This window comes from Neophocaena asiaeorientalis, unplaced genomic scaffold (assembly GCF_003031525.2).
Source record: "Neophocaena asiaeorientalis asiaeorientalis breed wild unplaced genomic scaffold, Neophocaena_asiaeorientalis_V1.1 scaffold127, whole genome shotgun sequence".
NCBI lineage: Eukaryota > Metazoa > Chordata > Mammalia > Artiodactyla > Phocoenidae > Neophocaena > Neophocaena asiaeorientalis.
In genome coordinates, this window is record NW_020175414.1 from 5528873 (window position 1) to 5551135 (window position 22263).

The 22263-nt window shown below is 36.8% G+C and overlaps 1 protein-coding gene across 1 annotated transcript in view; it reads right to left on the reverse strand.

The window, feature by feature from the left end:
• Positions 1–22263, reverse strand: part of DIAPH3 (diaphanous related formin 3) — a 408148-nt gene that overhangs the window by 187155 nt on the left and 198730 nt on the right. The window contains 2 exon segments of the mRNA XM_024767214.1: positions 5136–5300; positions 21339–21463. Of these exon segments, the coding sequence (XP_024622982.1) occupies positions 5136–5300; positions 21339–21463 (290 nt within the window).

A 22263-nucleotide genomic window follows, 5' to 3' on the forward strand; every position in this document is an offset into this window, starting at 1 on the left:
ATGGACTTGAGGACATGGGGAGTGGAAAGGGTAAGCTGGGACGAAGTGAGAGAGTGGCATGGACATATATATACTACCAAACGTAAAATAGGTAGCTAGTGGGAAGCAGCCACATAACACAGGGAGATCAGCTCGGTGCTCTGTGACCACCTAGAGGGGTGGGATAGGGAGGGTGGGAGGGAGACGCAAGAGGGAGGAGATATGGGGATATAGTGTTATAAAGCAGTAACTAACACCATTGAAAGTAATTATACTCCAATAAAGATGTTAAAAATACATATATAAAGGGGGACAAGAGGCTCCTTGTAAGATCCAACCAAAATTCCATAATGAGCTCAATTCATCCTGGAGAAGCATGTTATCTCTTTTAATAACAGGTGCATTGGTAATGGCATATAACAATGAGTCTAAAACCAGACCACAGTGGAAAACGATGATTGCTATGTATCACTACACGACTGAAGGCACGAATTTCATTTGGTGAAGTTTGATTCCTGGTGGGTCACCAATTTGCTCAGCCTATAGTGTGAGGCCAAACATTTCCACCTAGTACCTCCAATTTGAACTTTATGCCTCACATGAGTCCTATGGGAAATAAAAATCTATTACAGAGAGGTGCTGACTCTGTACCGCTCACCTTAACCCTCATCCCAGCCACAAGGCTTTGCATTAATAGGCCTATAATTTTAAAAGTGAACATTTTATGCTTTGAAATAGAACCAGACCTGCAAACATTTTTCTATGGTGAGCTCATCAATGTAAATAGAAAGTTATTCTATCAAGGGGTGAGGAAATAAGGTGAGCCTTGTGCTGATTCCCTCTAGTAAGTTATAAAAAACACCCTTAAAAATTACATTTTGATTGTTCTTACAAACTCTCTGAGAGCAATGTACTTGGAAATGGTAAAAAAAAAAAAAAGTACAGGCTTTGGAGTCAGGCAGGTCAGGCTTCCATTTAATCCTGCCCCTGCCAATTCTTAAGTGCGTCTGCCAAGGCATGGATTTTCTTTCTCTGGCCTGTAGTTCCCTCCAGGTAACATTCTGTACCTCATAAAAATGTTGTGAAGACTAAATGGGATGACACATGAAGAGCACCTAGCACAGGGTCTTAGCAATTCCATCAGTGGCAGCTGTATTTGGTTGAAGATGATAGAAAAGGGGTAAGTTAAACTGTCACAATGAACAGCTGTTTCTCAGAGGAAGCCACAAGATCATGAAAGCTTCCCCCCTTGGTCTACTGGGCTTGAGGTAGCAGACTGAAACAGATGTTCCTTTGTTACCTATTGTAAAAAGTCTCTCAGGGAGACAAAAGGAAGGAGGGCAGGAAGGAAGGAAGGAGGGCAGGAAGGAAGGAAGGAAGGAAGGAAGGAAGGAAGGAAGGAAGGGAAGATGCTGAACAGCTCTATCTCTGCAAATTAGTTGAGAGATCCTAGTTAACACTGGTGAGACTCCCTGGCTTAGCATCTCCGTTCAGTCACCTGCTAGCTGTTACTATCTATCTAAGCCTCAGTTTCCTCATTTGTAAAGTGGGAATAATCCAGTACACATACCACATCTGTTTGTTGTTGTAACAAATGAGAATGAGAACACCTGGCACTTGGTTGGCAGTATATGTGTTAGCTATTAGAGAATGCCACCCACCGTAGATGGGGGCATCTGATACTAGATGAAGGAAATTCTGAGCACAGATTAGAAGTGCGAGTACAATAATTTAGTCCGGCAAAATATGGAGGGAGTGTGCCAGGCATAGGGAACAACGAGCAGAGTGGCCAGAACTTGAGAGAAAACATTCCATGGTAAGCTGCTGTAGTGGAGGGCAGGTGTAGAATGAGGACAGTGCTCCAACTTCTTGTGTAATACAAAACGGACCTCCAATTTACCAGAACATTTGCTGCTCATTCATGACCAGGGATCATGAATGTCAGTGGATGAAGTAATAGTGTAAACATAGTTTAATGTATCAACTATACTTAACAATGTAAACATATCTTAAGTGTATCTTAAAGAGAAAATATATTTTTTGCCTATTGTATTAATGTGGCTTTCCAGAACAAACCTTCAACATATTAAAGGTCCACATCTATCCCCAATATTTTCATACTAACTCATTGAAATTAGCCTGGTTTTCACAATTGAATTATATGGAATTAAATAGCAACTTAAGAGATCAGAAGACATTGACAAATAGACATCTATTTGTCAGTAATTTCTATCAGTCTTGACGCTGTGGTCTTTTTAAAGATACAGTGTCCAAAATTCAAGGAGTATAACCATAAAGAAAGGAAGAAAAAATTTGTGTGTGAAATTATACTTCCCTTACAGTCTTCTTTATGCTTATTTTTATTCTAAAGAAAATTCCCTCTCCAGATTACTTATTTAGATAAAGTGTTTTATACTTAGCTCTAATGATTTTAATTTAGTACAATGTGTATATGAGTGTGTGTGTGTGTCTGTGTCTATATGTATGTGTGTGTGATAGCAGCTACTTCTAGGACCCATGTAAACTCTGAAATAGGCAAAGTATAGCTGTCACTCTGTGACCCTCCACCTTGAACCCTTCTCCATTCAAACATTTTCTCTCTCTGCCCACCACCTAGTAACAGAAATGCCAAGTCACCCAGAGAACTCCTACCAGATCTCAGGAAGATGTGGAATTAGATCTGGTTTCAAAACCAGACAATACGGCCTTGGTCTCTTTCTTCATTTGCCAAAGGGGGATAGAAACAACGAAAAGATACAGAATTATCATGAAGATTGACTGAGGTAATATATGTTAGGCATTTGGAAAAATGTCTGGTTCATAGAAAATACTCAATATCTGATGGGTATTATTATTTTATATATGCATTTTATAATTTTATGCATAATTATGTCATGGGTCCCCAAGACCACCCTCAGGCTTGATAATTTGTTGGAAGGACTCACAGAACTCAGAAAAGTTGTTACACACACTGTTAACAGTTTCTTACCGTGAAAGGATATAGATTAAAACCACAGTTGTCTTCTCCCAGTGGAGTTTCATTATTCCAGCAACAATGTGTGACAACACGTGTGATGTACTGCCAACCAGGGAAGCTTACCCAAGCCTTGATGTCAAGAGTTACTGAGGGGACTTCCCTGGTGGTCCAGTTGTAAAGAATACACCTTCCAATGCAGGGGACATGGGTTCGATCCCTGGTTGGGGAACTAAGATCCCATATGCCTCAGGACAACTAAGCCAACTACTGAGCTCGGGTGCCTCTACTAGAAAGCCCGCATGCCAAAAATACAGAGCCCACTCACCCTGGAGCCTGTGCGCCACAACTAGAGAAGGGAAAACCTGCATGCCACAACTAGAGAGAAGCCCATGCACCACAACAAAAGATCCCACGTGCCGCAACTAAGACACAATGCAGCCAAAAAATAAATAAAATTTAAATAAATAAATAATAAGACTTATTGAGGTCAGTCATGCAGGCATGAATATAGACTCCCTGCATGAATGACCTTGGCTACTCAGTCTCCAGCACCCCACAGACGACGAACTGACACAGTGTGGCCCAAGGCCCCTGGTGAACAAAAGTAGGTGTTCACCGTAAATCACATTTTTTGCATAAACTATCTAGCTTGGCCCAAGGCCCCAGGTATACAAAGATGGCCATACTGGGCAGGATATTCCAAGGCTCACAGCTGCTCTCTCCAGAGCCAGTCAAGGGCCACTACTTTCTCTAAAATGTACAGGGTTTGAGTACCTTAAGCCCACTGAGTTAACCCTTTACTGCATAATAATTTATTAAGCAACTACCATGCACCAGGAGCTATGATACTTAATATATATTATCTCATTTAATATTTAAATACTCTCATGAGAAAGGAATTAACATCCCCTTTTACAAATATGGAAACTGAGGCTCGAGAAGGTTAAAAGGATTCATAGTCATATATTAACTAGTGTGGAATCCAAACCTTGCTCTCTCAAACTGCAAAGCCTTTGCTACTTCCACTAAGCCATGTTGTCTCATAAAATATTATAAAAATTAAAGTAGTATATTATACATCACGAATATAGGCACATAATAAATATATTTAATAGATTCATTTCTGGTAGTGAAAAAATAATTTAAAAAATCACTTTGAATTTGTGGAGGACATAAACTAGAGCTGTGAGCAAATGTGCATTTATTGTAGACCAGTTTTCATTTAAAATATTGAGTTTTTATTGAAAGGGTATCTTGTCACAACCAGGTGATTATAATCAAGTCCAATAAATTCAGCAATAAAGTTTTCTGGAGATTAAAAAGCAATTCAAACTTCTTTAAATTCAACCTTCTTTTTCTTTACACCTCAAAACTTTTTAATCCCCACAACATTTGCTGAAACACAAAAGTGACTCACCCATCTATTAAGAATAACGTAATTTTTCGTTGCAGAAATGTATTACCAGTTTCCCTAGAGGAAACAATGCTTTCTCACTTTAATACGTGTGTGGTTTTCTCCCCCATCTAATCAGCTAATACTTTTCAAAAGATCTTTTTAATGCCTAAATGAAAGGATTCCACATCAGAGACCTGACCTCCCTATTATAGTATCTAAAGGAAACCCTAGGAATGTAAAATCCATTCAAAGGCAAATCGCAGGTAGCTTATTATACAATGCATTAAGAAAAGGGGAAAAAAGCTTCATAAGAACTGCACAGAATTTGGTAAAATTATACCACAAAAATACAAATTGATCTTAAGTATAAAGAAACAAATTCATAGCCAAACACTTACTACAAAAGTGCTTTGTAGTCAGCCAGGAGGGGAGTCTTTATGAAAAGCTTCAGAATTTGTCACTTTTTCAATCAAAATTTCTGATTACAGCTTAATGTTGGGAAGGCCAAAAAAAGGACAAAACACATTTTTCAATAGATTTAAAAATCTGAAATTTTTAAAGCTAACTTTCAATATCAGAAAAGGTAGATTTTACTACAGACAACAAGAGTAGAATGAAGTAATAAGAGTAATAATAGATAGTAATATATTATATTATATATATAATATAATATATAATGAATATATAATTATAATATGTAATATAGTAATATATTATAGTAATATAATAATAGTAATATAGATACAAATACTTTTAAAAAACAAATTAAGATTTTTAACATACCATGAACATGGTTCTGAAGTTATTCAAATCAGTCAAAAAGTCTTCCACAGACACCTTCTTCACATCGATGGCATAGTACCCCATTATACTCTGGTATAACTTGTCCATGTTTTCATGTAATTTTGAAAGTTTCTCATAGTGTTCTTTTGCACTGATAACAAAGATGTATATTACAGTTAAGGTATTCTGAAGTTTACAAAGTAATGCTTTAGGGGAAAAAAAAATCCTATAAGTCCAATGTTTTAATTTAATTGTTAGCCATTATTACATATCTCCAAAATGCCAAAATTAGCTCTAATAGTTAACCATTCTTACAATTCAATCTACACTGTACAGTGATGAAATCTTAAGTGTGCTTCCTAATTAACACTGGTGAAGTTATCAGAAAAGTTATTTATATATTTAATATGTCTCTTTTACAATTAAGTTCAAGGAAATTTTTCTTCCAATTTGCCTATCTTATCAGATCATGCAATATGATTTAAAATTATAGTTCAGTAGTTTCAATGATATTGAAATCAATAACATAGGCATTTTGCATAGTATTTAAACTGGACAACCTGGGGTCAATTTCTAGCTCCTGCACTTGGTAGTATTGTGCCTGTGGACAAATGCCTTCATTTCTCTGTGCCACAATTTTGTCACCTGTAAAATGGGAATAATAATAATAACATCACTTATAGGGCTGTTGTGAGGACTAATGAGTTAATACATACAAAGTTCTTAGAAAAATGGCATTTCGTAATACATATAAATACTTGGTCTTATTATTGCCCACTTATTCAATTTAAGCTCTACTTAAGGTTCTAAAAGCAATACATTTTTTAAGAGTTACATTAAAAACTTCTTATATTGTATAAGTAAATTCATGTTTTAATTTCTTTGGAAAATTGGTATACAATTTCTTCTATGAATTACATGATTTAAAATTATGATTACATACACACACAGAAATGTTCTTTTCTCACTTATTTATGACAATTAGTTGAAAGCACACTGAGACTGAGAAGACTAACTTTCTGTGAATGTGGTGGTGGCATTAGAACACATTTTCTAAACAAACAATAGAATTTCCTTTGTGGTGTGACAGATTGCTGTGGTAGCCAGATAAAAAATCTCCATACCACATTCTGAAAAGATGACTCCGCTACAGCATCAGTCATAATTATCTATGGCTCTTTTAAACTGGGACATTAAACTTACTGAAGTCATTATATTGTCTCTAACACAAAAAGATAAACAGATATTAACACATTTTTTCAGAAGTCAGAAAATAAGAATAACTAGACTCAGACTGGGAGAAAATAAAAAAATGGAATGTTTATGTCTAAAAAGAAAAATTTTCCACAATTTCAAAAAGATATGGTTCCTCTGGTCAGAGCATTCTCCAGTACAGGATGAAATAAGGAAAATGATACAGGCCCTCTGTTTTGAGAAAAAGAATGAAAGAAAGAGGTAGCACTGTTGCCAGATATGTGGTGAACCTGGGGCAGAGAAGAATGCTGCTCCCACAAGGAAAAAAGGCATCCCCATCAATCACCTGTACCCATGTCTACGGTCAATCTACAGATTACATACTGCCCTTCCATGCCTGTTTTTTTTTGTTTGTTTTTTAATACCATGCTCTGCTTAGTTAAATATATATTATTTTAGAAGAACAGACTAGAATGTAAGGAGTCTAGATTCTAATGCAAGAGGTGATTTTGATTTTTTTTTTCTAATGAGCTTAGAAAATCTATGGATCTTTCTTTGGCTAGTTTAAGCAGCAAAATGCCTCCTCATACTTTCTAAGAATCTAGATCATAATAGTATCAGTGGTCGATGCATTTATATGTAGCATCATTTTTTAATCCTTGGATGAACAAAAGATTTTGTATTAGTAAAATCACAAGAAATTATAATACAGTCACACGTTTCCATATACTTTGTCTCGTGAAACATCCATATTTGTGAAATGCTGTAAGTAAATTTATGTAAATAAAAATCACACTTGAAATGCATTCAGAAACTATCATTAAATGGAACATATGGTGATTGATTTGTAATGTGCAGTAAGTATCCCTTCATTTACCTAGCAAATTGAGAAATCAACATTGGTTTATATATTCCATCTATAAACTCTCACCTAAAATTTATGTCCCAGATAGAGACTATATCCACATGGATTATTTATATATCCTTAACTCCTGCCTAAAAGAGGAATCATTTTCTGCCTTTGCTTGTCCAAATCTATCGTTCCAAGTTTGGTTCAATTCTTCCTCTTCCATGAAGCCACCTTCTCTAATCTCTGCAACTATGAGTGATCATTTCTTCCACTGAATATATAGCACTTTTAGTCCAGGTATCTCTGTAATGAAGTTCTCTGTTTTCCCTTCTAGTACAATCCCCTAGTAGTGTTTTGTTTTTTGCCATGTGATCACCTGTGATTATTAGCCCTTTTTCTAGATGCTGTATTAAGTCTAATCATCTGCAAACTACATTGGTGCCAATGACTTATTTCACCCTACTGTCATCACTCAAACTTCGGTGGGAAGAGTAGCAGGCCTCCTCAAAAGTCTGATGTAAGTCAAGGAACTTCTCTTCATGAAATTGCACATATACACATTCACACACACACACGAACACATACAATTTGGATGTAATGTTAAGAGCTAACAGAGTTCCTAAAAAGTAGTTACCCTGGACAACAGGCTGCATTACTATGGTGGGTGTTTCTAATTGTATGGTTCTACAGCTACTCCTTTTTTGCCCTTATCACTGCTTATAAGGCTTTGAGTTTTAATAAATATGAGTAATTTTATTCTAATACCTGGGAATATGCCCATTCACAGGAATCAGTTTGGCAAATAGGTTAAAATAAAGCCCTATTACTCAATAACACTTTTTAGATTGTAGGTTAAGAATCAAAAGTTAATGACATATCAGAAGTATGCTTGAGCATACTTAAATAAAACAGTAAAATTCTATTAAATGATGTGATGGGAAAGAAGACCAAGAGCCAGAACGATGGAAATTACATGGTCTTGTTTTAACAGCTAGAGAGTTAACTTTCTTATCATTTTTATCTACAAAACAATTTGCTCCCAAAGGAAAGTAAGTAGAGCTTTAAATAAGTGGAATTACCCAGAAAAACAGTAAAATTGTGATTGAACTGAAACAATTCTGGAAATAGCCAAATAAATTCTCAGAAGTTTAAAATGACTCTTTGATAGAATGGAATAAATGGTTACCTTAATGAGGCACTCTACATCATTACTGCTGGGTACTTTCTCATTAACAGATGAGGGAACATTCACATAAAAAATTATCATTATCCAAAAGAAAAAAACAAACACAGATGTTCTTGTGCCAACTGTTAAACTCCAGCTAGAAGTTAATGCCCATATCCATAGTAGTCATAAGGCTTTATTTTTTCCCCCAGAAAGTTCTATATTTGTAAAGAGCTTGAGAAAAATAGGTGGGCTATACAACAAAATTAAACTCTGATAAAATTCATTACAGAAATATTGATATATATCCAACTACTTGATATTTTTGTAAAATCTATTTTCTTTTCCTTTACCAGGACTAAGGCCAAATTCTGATTAATTTCTACTTGAACAAGTATAATTTTCCCATGGGAAGGTACATGACAACCAGAACTGTGTTCACACACATTGAACCAAAAATGTTTAGTGTTGGCCAACTAAGTAGTCAGAATGAGATGTGGGATTTAACTCCTGGTTAGCAAGTATTGTTCATTCCCAAGCCACCCAGCCACCCAGCATAAATTTATTCTAAATGTAAATCTACATTTATTCTCATGTTTTGCCCCCATTATTGCACCTTCCCCACCAACGATGTCTATTACTTCCATTAATCATCTTACAAGGACCAGCTTCAATCAGTCCTACAATGTTTATAGTCTAAAAATTTTTTTTTTTTTTTTTCGGTACACGGGCCTCTCACTGTTGTGGCCTCTCCTGTTGCGGAGCACAGGCTCCGGACGCGCAGGCTCAGCGGCCATGGCTCACAGGCCCAGCCGCTCCGCGGCATGTGGGATCTTCCCGGACCGGGGAACGAACCCGTGTCCCCTGCATCCGCAGGCGTACTCTCAACCACTGCACCACCAGGGAAGCCCTATAATCTAAAACATTTTATAGATCTTCTTCAGTACCCAGGGTCTGGCCAGCCAGCCAGCCAGGATGGCAGCCAATCTATAAGTAGTCACTAAACACCACTAAGTACCACTCTTCTAGACATGAGGAAAACGAGTAGTTAACAAGGTAAGCAAAGTCCCTGCTTTCATGAAACATGAATTCTAGAGTGTGGTGAACAGGTAATAAAGAAGAAAATTAATGAGATATTCAGACAATAATAAGCATGATGAAGAAAACAAAAGTTTGTGTGTGATATTGTATACAGTGACAGAGGCTAACTTATGCTGCGTAGTCTGGGAAGTCCTGGCAGAGAAGGTGGCAGTGACTGAAGCATGACTGTCAAGAAGCCGTGAACACGACGTTATAAATGTAGTAAGACTTCTGAGAAGAAAGAGATCATCATAGACTTGAGGATTCATACAGGATGAGAAGTATATACAATTTTTAAACATATTTATTGGAGTATAATTGCTTTACAATGGTGTGTTAGTTCCTGATTTATAACAAAGTGAATCAGCTATACATGTACATATATCCCCATATCTCCTGCCTCTTGCGTCTCCCTCCCACCCTCCTTAACCCATCCCTCTAGGTGGTCAAAAAGCACCAAGCCTATCTCCCTGTGCTATATGGCTGCTTCCCACTAGCTATCTATTTTAAATTTGGTAGTATATATATGTCCATGCCACCCTCTCACTTTGTCCCAGCTTACCCTTCCCCCTCCCCATATCCTCAAGTCCATTCTCTATGTCTGCACCTTTATTCCTGTCCTGCCCCTAGAGTTTTCAGAACCATTTTTTTAGATTCCATATATATGTGTTAGCATACACTATTTGTTTTTCTCTTTCTGACTTACTTCACTCTGTATGACAAACTCTAGGTGATCCACCTCACTACAAATAACTCAATTTCGTTTCGTTTTATGGATAACATTCCATTGTACATATGTGCCACATCTTGTTTATCAATTCATCTGTCGATGGACACTTAGGTTTCTTCCATGTCCTAGCTATTGTAAATAGAGCTGCAATAAACATTGTGGTACATGTCTCTTTTTGAATTATGGTTTTCTCAGGGTATATGCCCAGTAGTGGGATTGCTGGGTCATATGGTAGTTCTATTTTTAGGTTTTTAAGGAACTTCTATACTGTTCTACATAGTGGCTGTATCAATTTATATTCCCATCAACAGTGCTAGAGGGTTCCCTTTTCTCCACACCCCCCAAGCATTTACTGCTTGTAGATTTTTTTTTTTTTTTTAACATCTTTACCGGAGTATACTTGCCTTACAATGGTGTGTTAGTTTCTGCTTTACAACAAACTGAACCAGCTATGCATATACATATATCCCCATATCTCCTCCCTCTTGTGTTTCCCTCCTACCCTCCCTATCCCACCCCTCTAGGTGGTCACAAAGCACCAAGCTGATCTACCTGTGCTATATGGCTGCTTACCACTATCTACTTTACATTAGGTAATATATACATGTGCATGCCACTCTCTCACTTTGTCCCAGCTCACCCTTCCCCCTCAAGGCCATTCTCTATGTTTGTGTCTTTAACCCTGTCCTGCCTCTATGCTCTTCAAAGCAATATATATATATTTTTTACATTCCACATATATGTGTTAGCATACGGTATTTGTTTTTCTCTTTCTGACTTACTTCACTCTGTATGACAGACTCTAGATCCATCCACCTCACTACAAATACCTCAATTTCGTTTCCTTTTATGGCTGAGTAATATTCCGTTGTATATATGTGCCACATATTGCTTAACCATTCATCTGTCGATGGACACTTAGGTTGCTTCCATGTCTTGACTATTGTAAATAGTGCTGCAATGAACACTGTGGTAGATGACTCTTTTTGAATTATGGTTTTCTCAGGGTATATGCCCAGTAGTGGGGTTGCTGGGTCACATGGTAGTTCTATTTTTAGTTTTTTAAGGAACCTCCATACTGTTCTCCATAGTGGCTGTATCAATCTACGTTCCCACCAACAGTGCAATAGGGTTCCCTTTTCTCCACACCCTCTCCAGCATTTATTGTTTGTAGATTTTTTGATGATGGCCATTCTGACTGGTGTGAGGTGATACCTCATTGTAATTGCTATTTGCATTTCTCTAATGATTAGTGATGTTGAGGATCCTTTCATGTGTTTGTTGGCAATCTGTATATCTTCTTTGGAGAAATGTCTGTTTAGGTCTTCTGCCCATTTTTGGATTGGGTTGTTTGTTTTACTGATATTGAGCTGCATGAGCTGCTTGTATATTTTGGAGATTAATCCTTTGTCAGTTGTTTCATTGCAAATACTGTCTGCCATTCAGAGGGTTGTCTTTTCATCTTGTTTATGGTTTCCTTTGCTGTGTAAAAGCTTTTAAGTTTCATTAGGTCCCATTAGTTTGTTTTTATTTCCATTTCTCTAGGAGGTGGGGAACATCCTGTGATTTATGTCAGAGTGTTCAGCCTATTTTTCTTCTAAGAGTATTATAGTGTCTGGCCTTACATTTAGGTCTTTAATCCATTTTGAGTTTATTTTTGTGTATGGTGTTAGGGAGTGTTCTAATTTCATTCTTTTACATGTAGCTGTACAGTTTTCCCAACACCACTTATTGAAAAGCCTGTCTTTTCTCCATTGTATATTCTTGCCTCTTTTATCAAAGATAAGGTGACCATATGTGTGTGGGCTTATCTCTGGGCTTTCTATCTTGTTCCATTGATCAATATTTCTGTTTTGTGCCAGTACCATACTGTCTTGATTACTGTAGCTTTGTAGTATAGTCTGAAGCAGGGACCCTGATTCCTCCAGCTCTATGTTTCCTTCTCAAGATTGCCTTGGTTATTCGGGGTCTTTTGTGTTTCCATACAAATTGTGAAATTTCTTGTTCTAGCTTTGTGAAAAATGCCATTGCTCGTTTGATAGGGACTGCACTGAATCTGTAACTTGCTTTGGGTAGTATAGTCATTTTCACAATGTTGATTCTTCCAATCCAAGAACATTGTATATCTCTCCATCATTTTGTATCATCGTTAATTTCTTTCATCAGTGTCTTATAGTTTTCTGCATACAGGTCTTTTGTCTCCTTAGGTAGGTTTATTCCTAGATATTTTATACTTTTTGTTGCAGTGGTGTATGGGTGTGTTTCCTTAACTTCTCTTTCAGATTTTTCGTCATTAGTGTATAGGAATGCAAGATATTTCTGTGCATTAATTTTGTATCCTGCTACTTTACCAAATTCATTGATTAGCTCTAGTAGTTTTCTGGTAGCATCTTTAGGATTCTCTATGTATATTATCATGTCGTCTGTAAACACTGACAGCTTTACTTCTTCTTTTCCGATTTGGATTCCTTTTATTTCTTTTTCTTCTCTGATTGTTGTGGCTAAAACTTCCAAAACTATGTTGAATAACAGTGGTGAGAGTGGACAACCTTGTCTTCTTCCTGATCTTAAGAGGAAATGGTTTTAGTTTCTCACCACTGAAAAGATGTTGGCTGTGGCTTGTTATATATGCCCTTTATTATGTTGAGGTAAATTCCCTATATGCCTACTTTCTGGAGCATTTTTATCATAAATCGTTGTTCAATTTTGTTGAAAGCTTTTCTGCATCTATTGAGATGATCATATTTTTTTTCCCTTCAATTTATTTATATGGTTTATAACACTGATTGATTTGCATATACTGAAAAATCCTTGCATTTCTGGGATTAACCCCACTTGATCAGGGTGTATGACCCTTTTAATGTGCTGTTGGATTCTGTCTGCTAGTATTTTGTTGAGAATTTTTGCATATATGTTCATACGTCATATTGACCTGTAGTTATCTTTCTTTGTGACATCTTTGTCTGGTTTAGGTATCAGGGTGATGGTCACCTTGTACAATGAGTTAGGGAGTGTTCCCCCCTCTGATATATTTTGGATGAATTTGAGAAGGATAAGTGTGAGCTCTTCTCTAAATGCTTGATAGAATTCACCTGTGAAGCCATCTGGTCCTGGGCTTTTGTTTGTTGGAAGACTTTTAATCACAGTCTCAATTTCAGTGCTTGTGATTGGTCTGTTTATATTTTCTATTTCTATTTGTCTGTTTCTATTTTCTATTTCTTCCTGGTTCAGTCTTCGAAGGTTGTGCTTTTCTAAGAATTTGTCCATGTCTTCCAGGTTGTGCATTTTATTGGCATATAGTTGCCCATTGCAATCTCTCATAATCCTTTGTATTACTGCAGTGTGAGTTGTTACTTCTCCTTTTTCATTTGTAATTCTATTGATTTGCGTCTTCTCCCTTTTTTTTCTTGATGAGTCCAGGTAATGGTTTATAAATCTTTTTTGTCTTCTCAAAAAATCAGCTTTCAGTTTTATTGATGTTTGCTATTGTTTCCTCCATTTCTTTTTCATTTATTTCTGATCTGATCTCTATGCTTTCTTTCCTTCTGCTAACTTTGGGTTTTTTTTGTTCTTCAGTCTCTAATTGCTTTAGGTGTAAGGTTAGGTTGTTTAATTGAGATGTTTCTTGTTTCTTGAGGTAGGATTGAATTGCTATAAACTTCCTTCTTAGAAATGCTTTTGCTGCATCCCATAGGTTTTGGGTCATCGTGTTTCCACTGTCATATGTTTCTAGGTATTCTTTGATTTCCTCAGTGATCTCTTGGTTATTTAGGAGTGTATTGTTTAGCCTCCATGTGTTTGTATTCTTTCCAGATTTTTTTCCTGTTATTGATATCTTGTCTCATAGCGTTGTAGTCAGAAAAGATACTTGATACGAGTTCAATTTTGTTAAATTTACCAAGGCTTGATTTGTGACCCAAGATATGATCTCTACTGGAAAATGTTCCATGAACTCTTGAGAAGAAAGTGTGTTCTGTGGTTTGTGGATGGAATGTCCTATAAGTATCAATTAAGTCCATCTTGTTAAATGTGTCAATTAAAGCCTGTGTTTCCTTATTTTCATTTTGGATGATCTGTCCATTGGTGAACGCGGGGTGTTAAAGTACCCTACTATGATTGTGTTACTGTCGATTTCCCCTACTATGGCTGTTAGCATTTGCCTTGTGTATTGACGTGCACCTATGTTGGGGGCATACATATTTACAATTGTTATATTTTCTTCTTGGATTGATCCCTTGATCATTACGTAGTGTCCTTCTTTGTCTCTATAAATAGTCTTTATTTTAAAGTCTAGTTTGTCTGATATGAGAATTGCTACTGCAGTATTCCTTTGATTTCCATTTGCACGAAATATCTTTTTCCATCCCCTCACTTTCAATCTGTATGTGTCCCTAGGTCTGAAGTGGGTCTCTTCTAGACAGCATATATACGGGTCTTGCTTTTGTATCCATTCAGCCAGTCTATGTCTTTTGGTTGGAGCATTTAATCCATTAACATTTAAGGTAGTTATCGATATGCATGTTCCGAGTACCATTTTCTTATTTGTTTTGAGTTTGTTATTGTAGGTCTTTTCCTTCTCCTGTGTTTCCTACATAGAGAAGTTCATTTAACATTTGTTGTAAAGCTGGTTTGGTGCTGCTGAATTCTCTTAGCCTTTGCTTGTCTGTAAAGGTTTTAATTTCTCTGTGGAATCTGAATGAGATCCTTGCTGGGTAGAGTATTCTTGATTTTTCCCTTTGATCACTTTAAATATGTCCTGCCTCTCCCTTCTGGCTTGCAGAGTCTCTGCTGAAAGATCAGCTATTAACCTTATGGGGATTCTGCTGTATGTTCTTTGTTGTTTTACTGTTGCTGCTTTTAATATTTTTTCTTTGCATTTAACTTTTCATAGTTTGATTTATATGTATTTTGGCATGTTTCTCCTTGGATTTATCCTGTTTGGGAAACTCTGTGCTTCCTTAACTTAATTGACTATTCCCTATCCCATATTAGGGAAGTTTTCAACTATAATCTCTTCTAATATTTTCTCAGTCCCTTTCTTTTTCTCTTCTTCTTCTGGGACGCCTATCATTCGAATGTTGGTGTGTTTAATGTTGTCCCAGAAGTCTCTAAGACTGTCCTCAATTCTTTTCATTCTTTTCTCTTTATTCTGCTCTGCGGTAGTTATTTCCACTATTTTATCTTGCAGGTCACTTATCCGTTCTCTGCCTCAGTTATTCTGCTATTGATTCCTTCTAGAGAATTTTAAATTTCATTTAGTGTGTTGTTCATCATTGTTTGTTTGCTCTTTAGTTCTTCTAGGTCCTTGTTAAACATTTCTTGTTTATTCTCCATTCTATTTCCAAGACTTTGGATCATCTCTATTATCATTACCCTGAATTCTTTTTCAGGTAGACTGTGTATTTCCTCTTCATTTGTTTGGTTTGGTGGGTTTTTACCTTGCTCCTTCATCTGCTGTGTTTCTTTGTCTTCTCATTTCGCTTAACCTACTGTGTTTGGGGGTCTCCTTTTCACAGGCTGCAGGTTCATAGTTCCCGTTGCATTTGGTGTCTGTCCCCAGTGGCTAAGGTTGGTTCAGTGGGTTGTGTAGGCTTCCTGGTGGAGGGGACTGGTGCCTGTATTCTGGTGATGAGGCTGGACCTTGTCTTTCTGGTGGGCAGGACCACATCCAGTGGTGTGTTTTGGGGTGTCTGTTAAGTATTTTGCCTTTAGGCAGCCTCTCTGCTAATGGGTGGGGTTGTGTTCTTGTCTTGCTAGTTGTTTGGCATAGAGTGGCCAGCACTGTAGCTTGCTGGTCATTGAGTGGAGCTGGGTCTTAGAGTTGAGATAGAGATCTCTGGGAGAGCTTTCACTGTTTGACATTACATGGAGCCAGGAGGTCTCTGGTGGACCAATGCCCTGAACTCAGATCTCCCACCTTAAGAGGCACAGGCCTGACATCTGGCTGGAGCACCAAGACCCTGTCAGCCACACGGCTCAGAAGAAAAGGGAGAAAGAGAAGAAAAGAAAGAAAAAGAGAAAGAAAGAAAGAAAGAGTGAGAGAGAGAAAGCTAGAAAGAAAATAAAGTTATTAAAATAAAGATTAAAAAAATTAAAATGCAATAAAAAAAGAAAGAAAGAAAAAAAAAGACAGAAAGAAAGAAGAGAGCAACCAAACCAAAAAACAAAGCCATAAATGATAACCAGCACTAAAAAAAAAAAGGACAGACAGAACCCTAGGATTTATGGTAAAAGCAAAGCTATACAGACAAAAATCACACAAAGATGCATACACATACACACTCACAAAAAGAGAAAAAGTAAAAAGTATATATATATATATATATTAAAGAAAAGGAAGAGAGCAACCAAATCAATAAAGAAATCTACCAATGATAATATAGGGTAAATACTAAAGTAAGGTAAACATAAAACCAAAAAGAAATTAGATGCGGAAAGCAAACCCTAAGTCTACAGTTGCTCCAAAAGTCCACTGCCTCAATTTTGGGATGATTTGTTGTCTATTCAGGTATTCGAGAGATGCTGGGTACATCAAGTTGATTGTGGGGATTTAATCTGCTTCTCCTGAGGCTGCTGGGAGATCCTTCCCTTCTTTGTTCGCACAACTCCTGTGGTTCAGCTTTGGATTTGGCCCTGCCTCTGCCTGTAGGTTGTCTGAGGGCGTCCGTTCTTCGCTCAGACAGGACGGGATTAAAGCAGCAGCTGATTCGGGGTCTCTGGCTCACTCAGGCCATGGGGAGGGAAGGGTACGGAGTGTGGAGCGAGCCTGCAGTGGCAGAGGCCACCATGACGTTGCAACAGCCTGAGGTGCACCGTGTGTTCTCCTGGGGAAGTTGTCCCTGGATCACGGGACCCTGGCAGTGGCGGGCTGCACAGGCTCCCAGGAGGGAGGTGTGGATAGTGACCTGTGCTTGCACAGAGGCTTCTTGGTGGCTGCAGCAACAGCCTTAGCGCCTCATGCCTGTCTCTGGTGTTTGTGCTGATAGTCGCGGCTCGCGCCCATCTCTGGAGCTCGTTTAGGCGGTGCTTAGTGTCCCCTGCATTGGCAGGCGGACTCTCAACCACTGCGCCACCTGGGAAGCCCTAGGCGGTGCTCTTAATCCCCTCTCCTCGCGCACCCTGAAAGAATGACTCTTGCCTCATAGGTAGTTCCAGACTTTTCCCGGACTCCCTCCAGGCACACTAGCCCCCTTCAGACTGTGTTTATGCAGCCAACCCCAGTCCTCTCCCTGGAAACCGAACTCCGAAGCCCGAGACTCAGCTCCCAGCTCCCACCCGCCCCGGCGGGTGAGCAGACAAGCCTCTCGGGCTGGTGAGTGCTGGTCGGCACCGATCCTCTGCGGGAATCTCTCCACTTTGCCCTCTGCACCCCTGTTGCTGCACTCTCCTCCGTGGCTCCGAAGCTTCCCCTCTGCCCACCCCCTGTCTCCACCAGCGAAGGGGCTTCTTAGTGTGTGGAAACATTTCCTCCTTCACAGCTCCCTCCCAGAGGTGCAAGTCCCGTCCCTATTGTTTTGTCTCTGTTTTTTCTTTTTTCTTTTGCCCTACACAGGTACGTGGGGAGTTTCTTGCCTTTTGGGAGGTCTGAGGTCTTCTGGCAGCGTTCAGTAGGTGTTTTGTAGGAGCTGTTCCACATGTACATGTATTTCTGATGTATTTGTGGGAAGGAAGGTGATCTCCACGTCTTACTACTCTGCCATCTTGAAGGGCTCTTGAGCAGGATATTTTAATCTGAGACTTAAAAGTTTATTAAGAATGGGTTAAATGGAAAACAGGTGAGAGAGAAAACAGGCAAGGGAGGAAAGAAGACTAATTCAAAAGAAAAACTCTCCTCTTACAAATCACTCAATTACGCAACTTCCCACTCTTGCAAATGGACCATGTATTATACTAGTTTACATCTCACCCATTTTACTCTTCTATTTTACTCCTAACCACAGTTCAATTAAATAAAAATGTACTAAATTCATTTACCTGAAAAATGCTGTGCTTTATGCTGTGTGGAATATAGATATAAGGAAGATGCAAGACTTTCTCTCAGTTTTAGCATCTACATAGTAATTTGAGGAGCATCCAAAATATTGCTATACAGTGTAATAACAAAAAAGAAAGTGTGAAAATAAAGTGCAATAACAATGAAGAAATTTAAAGACTATAAAATGGAGAAGAGTCGAATAACGTGTCACGTAAGTTGTGTGACAAATACAAAAATATAGAAATGTCTAGCAAAATGATTTTTCCTAAGAGACTTGGGAGAGGGGGTAGGATGAGGAGAAAAGAGAAAGGGAAAGCCTTGTGCAAGGAGAATTTCAAGGGTGATGCTCTAGGATCTATTTTCTATTTTCCTCAAAATAACATATATTCCAGAATGTAAAGGTCAGAAGAAATGAAAAAGCATCGCATGACACCAATCCTGGCATTTTCCTAATTTTCTCACTGATAAAGAATTTAATAAATGTGTATACCTCACATATAATACTTTATATATAACAATATTGGTGACCCTACCACAAAACACATTACACATTTTCAAGCAAATATTTACAGTGAAACTACTCTACTCTAATTATACTTTTGACCAGGCTTTGCAATCGAAAAGTAACATAATAATTACTGAAAAGTCAATGTGATATATATGAAATAATTGTGCATGCCTTTTAAAGAAGGTACTAAATTTGTATTTTTTAATATTAAGAAGTGTATGTAAAGAAAGCAAGTACTTGCAGAATAAAAATACAGTATACTATAGTTGAGTGCTATTCGTGAAATTTCATTTCGTAAAATTATAACAAAATTGTACACTATAGTTTAAAACAATTCAGTTAACAGATTAAAAGTTCACTAAATCATGATTGTTTAATGTAAATATCTATTTGCAAAAATGCATTCTTAACAACTTAGGTAACACACATATGCTTTCATAATTTGTTGATGATCCAAACATTTGATATGTGCTTTAGCTAATAAGCACTAATACTTAAAACATAAAATTCCAGTGTTAACAACCCAAACTTTAAACACATTTTTATTCATTGTGCATTTAGTTTCCAAATTCTTCCAGTTTCTAAATGTAAGAAGCTCACAATTTGCCATTTTAATAAGATCTGTATAAATGCATTTAATATTCAAAATCTGACTTGTTGTCAGTCCTAATTAAAGTAAACAAAGCTTTGCAATGAATGAATTTAATTACTTTGAAACTAGTATGTCTAACTAAGATGAAAAGCAAACGAGTACAATCTAATCTCAGCAAAGAATATTTATGATTATAAGCTTTGTCAATAGCAAAGTGCACCAACTGTTCATATATCTGACTTCCAAGAGATACATGAATGCTAATCAGTGCATTAGAGGCTTCTAGGTTGTGATATTTAGCGACAGGATGTAGAAGCTTTCTTGTCCATGGAGTGTAATTGTACTCAGAATGAAAAATTGTTTCCAACAAAGCTTCATCCTTCCTATTTCTGATTTCCTGCTCATTGCTTTTTATGAGCTACATGCCTTTCAAGAAGCTGACATCATTCAGCTTCTGTGTCATATGAACACAAGTATGCATAGGTCCTGAGATCATCTGCTGAGCAGGATTCTACCACCTTTATTCTAAGCTCAGGAATATATCTCAGGTCCTACGTTCCAGGTAACTGAGCTTCATAATTAGTACACATACCGTATATTACCAGAAACTGTATGCAAGCAAAACCTTTTATAAAATGCTTTCTATCTATAGGGAACAATAAAAAGTGCCTCAGTGAACAGTTCTTAATGATTACAATTGTCACATATGAATATTTTAATTTGATAAAACTGGGGTGGGGGAAGCTAAGAATGATGAATCTGATACAATTCTGCAATAACAAATTTTGTTTAAAAAGCATACTTTGCCAAATCAGAAGGTGTGGCAAATATATATTTGATGGATAAACACAGATTTTAGTTTTAAAAAAACAACCTTCTCAAACGTAGTGATAAAGGCATCCTGCCTAATAAAAGAAGAAACTGGGTGGACAGGAAACATATGAAAGGAAACAAACACATTAGCCTGAATTGATTGTTGCTGGAGTGCATTTTTATGATATCTCCCAAAAGAGACAGTGAAGAAAGCTAAAATTGAACTAATTAACAATTAAGCTGAAAGTATATAATACAATAAAATCTATGACAAGCCAGGTAATAATTTTGTGATTTGACAAATCTCAGGGGAGAAGAGATAGAAAGAGGAAAAGTAGTTACTTTATTTCAAGTATCTCAGTTTAAAATAAAATATTAGGAGTATCTATTTATAAGAGCTCGTTTAGAAGTGGGTTATCCTTTCATATAGAATTCTGAAGTCCATATGGAATTTTGATAATGCATAGTAGTAATACTTTATTTGAAGGCAAAAGATATCTAATTTCACAGAATGGTTTGGAAAGCAACTAAACATTAGATTCCGGAAATAAAAAAAAAAAGTTTACTACTTCAATCGCTCATTAGAGATTAACTGACAAACTTAGTGAAACCGAAGATAAATGAATTTCAAGGAACCTTAAATTAAGCAGGACACAATCCTAATGCTATTAGTTTTTATGTATATATGTATATCCACACACACACTTCCACATAAACATACACACACACATATTTTGTCAATGTTATTTTGGGTCTAGAGAATACCTACACCAGTAGTGATTGGGATAGGTTCGGTTCTGATTTTGGAACCATGTCGTATTTCTAAAGGAGATTTTAAAGCTTCTTGAATATGAGTTAATTTTTAATATATAACAACTCTTGAAATTAAGCTGACTAGTCACAACAGTTTATAAAGTCTTCATCTGCTTCCTAAAACATTTCAAAAGTATCTAAATCACAACATGACATTAGATTCAAACTTCCTCAAATTGAGTTTTCCTATCCTTTCAGTTTACCATGAACATCAGAAGGAAATAGGGCATATGGAAGGAAAAAGATGAGACAACATATTATTCATATTAATAAAAAGGAAAAAAGGATTGAAATCAATAAACTTCTATATTATTCTTGATAGGTAAAAGCCTTGATAAATTTCCTTGCAAGAAGGCAAAGGTTAAACCTTCTATAATTTGGCTCTGTAGGGTGATCTCTGGTTATGCAAGTATACTTAAAATGTTAAGTAAATCATACTCCTAATTGACTAGTGACTTAAGTTATTTAGATATCAAAGGATATGGACATCTTTGTCACAAACTTATCATGCAAGTCCTCAGGAGGGGGAAAGATTTTCAAATCTTTCTCAAGCTGTTGAAGCTGCCTTCCCATCTGCTTCAAATTCTTTTCCAGCGTTTCTACAGAAACTAAGAGAGAGAATATTATACGCATTAGAAGGACAGAATTATAATATAAAAAAGTAAAACACTCTAGAAACAAAACATTTGTGAAAAACCTTAAAATAATAATGGAAATCCACTAAAATAAATGAAAGGTAAATTTCATTTAAATTTTTTGATTTTTAAATCCAGAAATGAAGAAAATTTAATAAAAGATTATTTAAAACAGAAGATGAAATTTAGGAAAAGCTCACATGTACAAACCACATTCAAGAAATACTTTTTGCTGAAAATCAGAGTCCTTGACCTCTACAAACAAAACAAAATAAACAGTCTATTCAGCAAAAGAAGGCAAAGAAAGACAACGTTTTTAAAATTAAAACTATTTCAATATAATTTTAGCATTTTTCAAAATCATGATCTTTTGAGAGGGAAAAATAAAATATACATGGAAAACATGGGGAAAGTATGCTCTTCTGTTCAAGGTCTCCCATGACAGGAATGAAAAGGTATCAGGGGTTATCTGAATAACATGTGAAACAAATGTCAAACTTTCTTCAGTGGTACTATGAGGACAATCTGTGTTTATTAACTAATAAAGATTTTTTTGTGTGTACATTCTTGCCCAGTGCAAATCACAAGTGATTTCACATACAGCTAAACCCAGGATGGATGGATAGATGGCTGGATGGAAGAGAGATATACTATAATTTTTAATTAACATTTAAATTGAATGTGTTAGCACACCATTGGACAAAATCACATACTTAAAACATTATGATTAAGCTTGCTGATCAAATTTTATTACACACACACATCAAATTTGG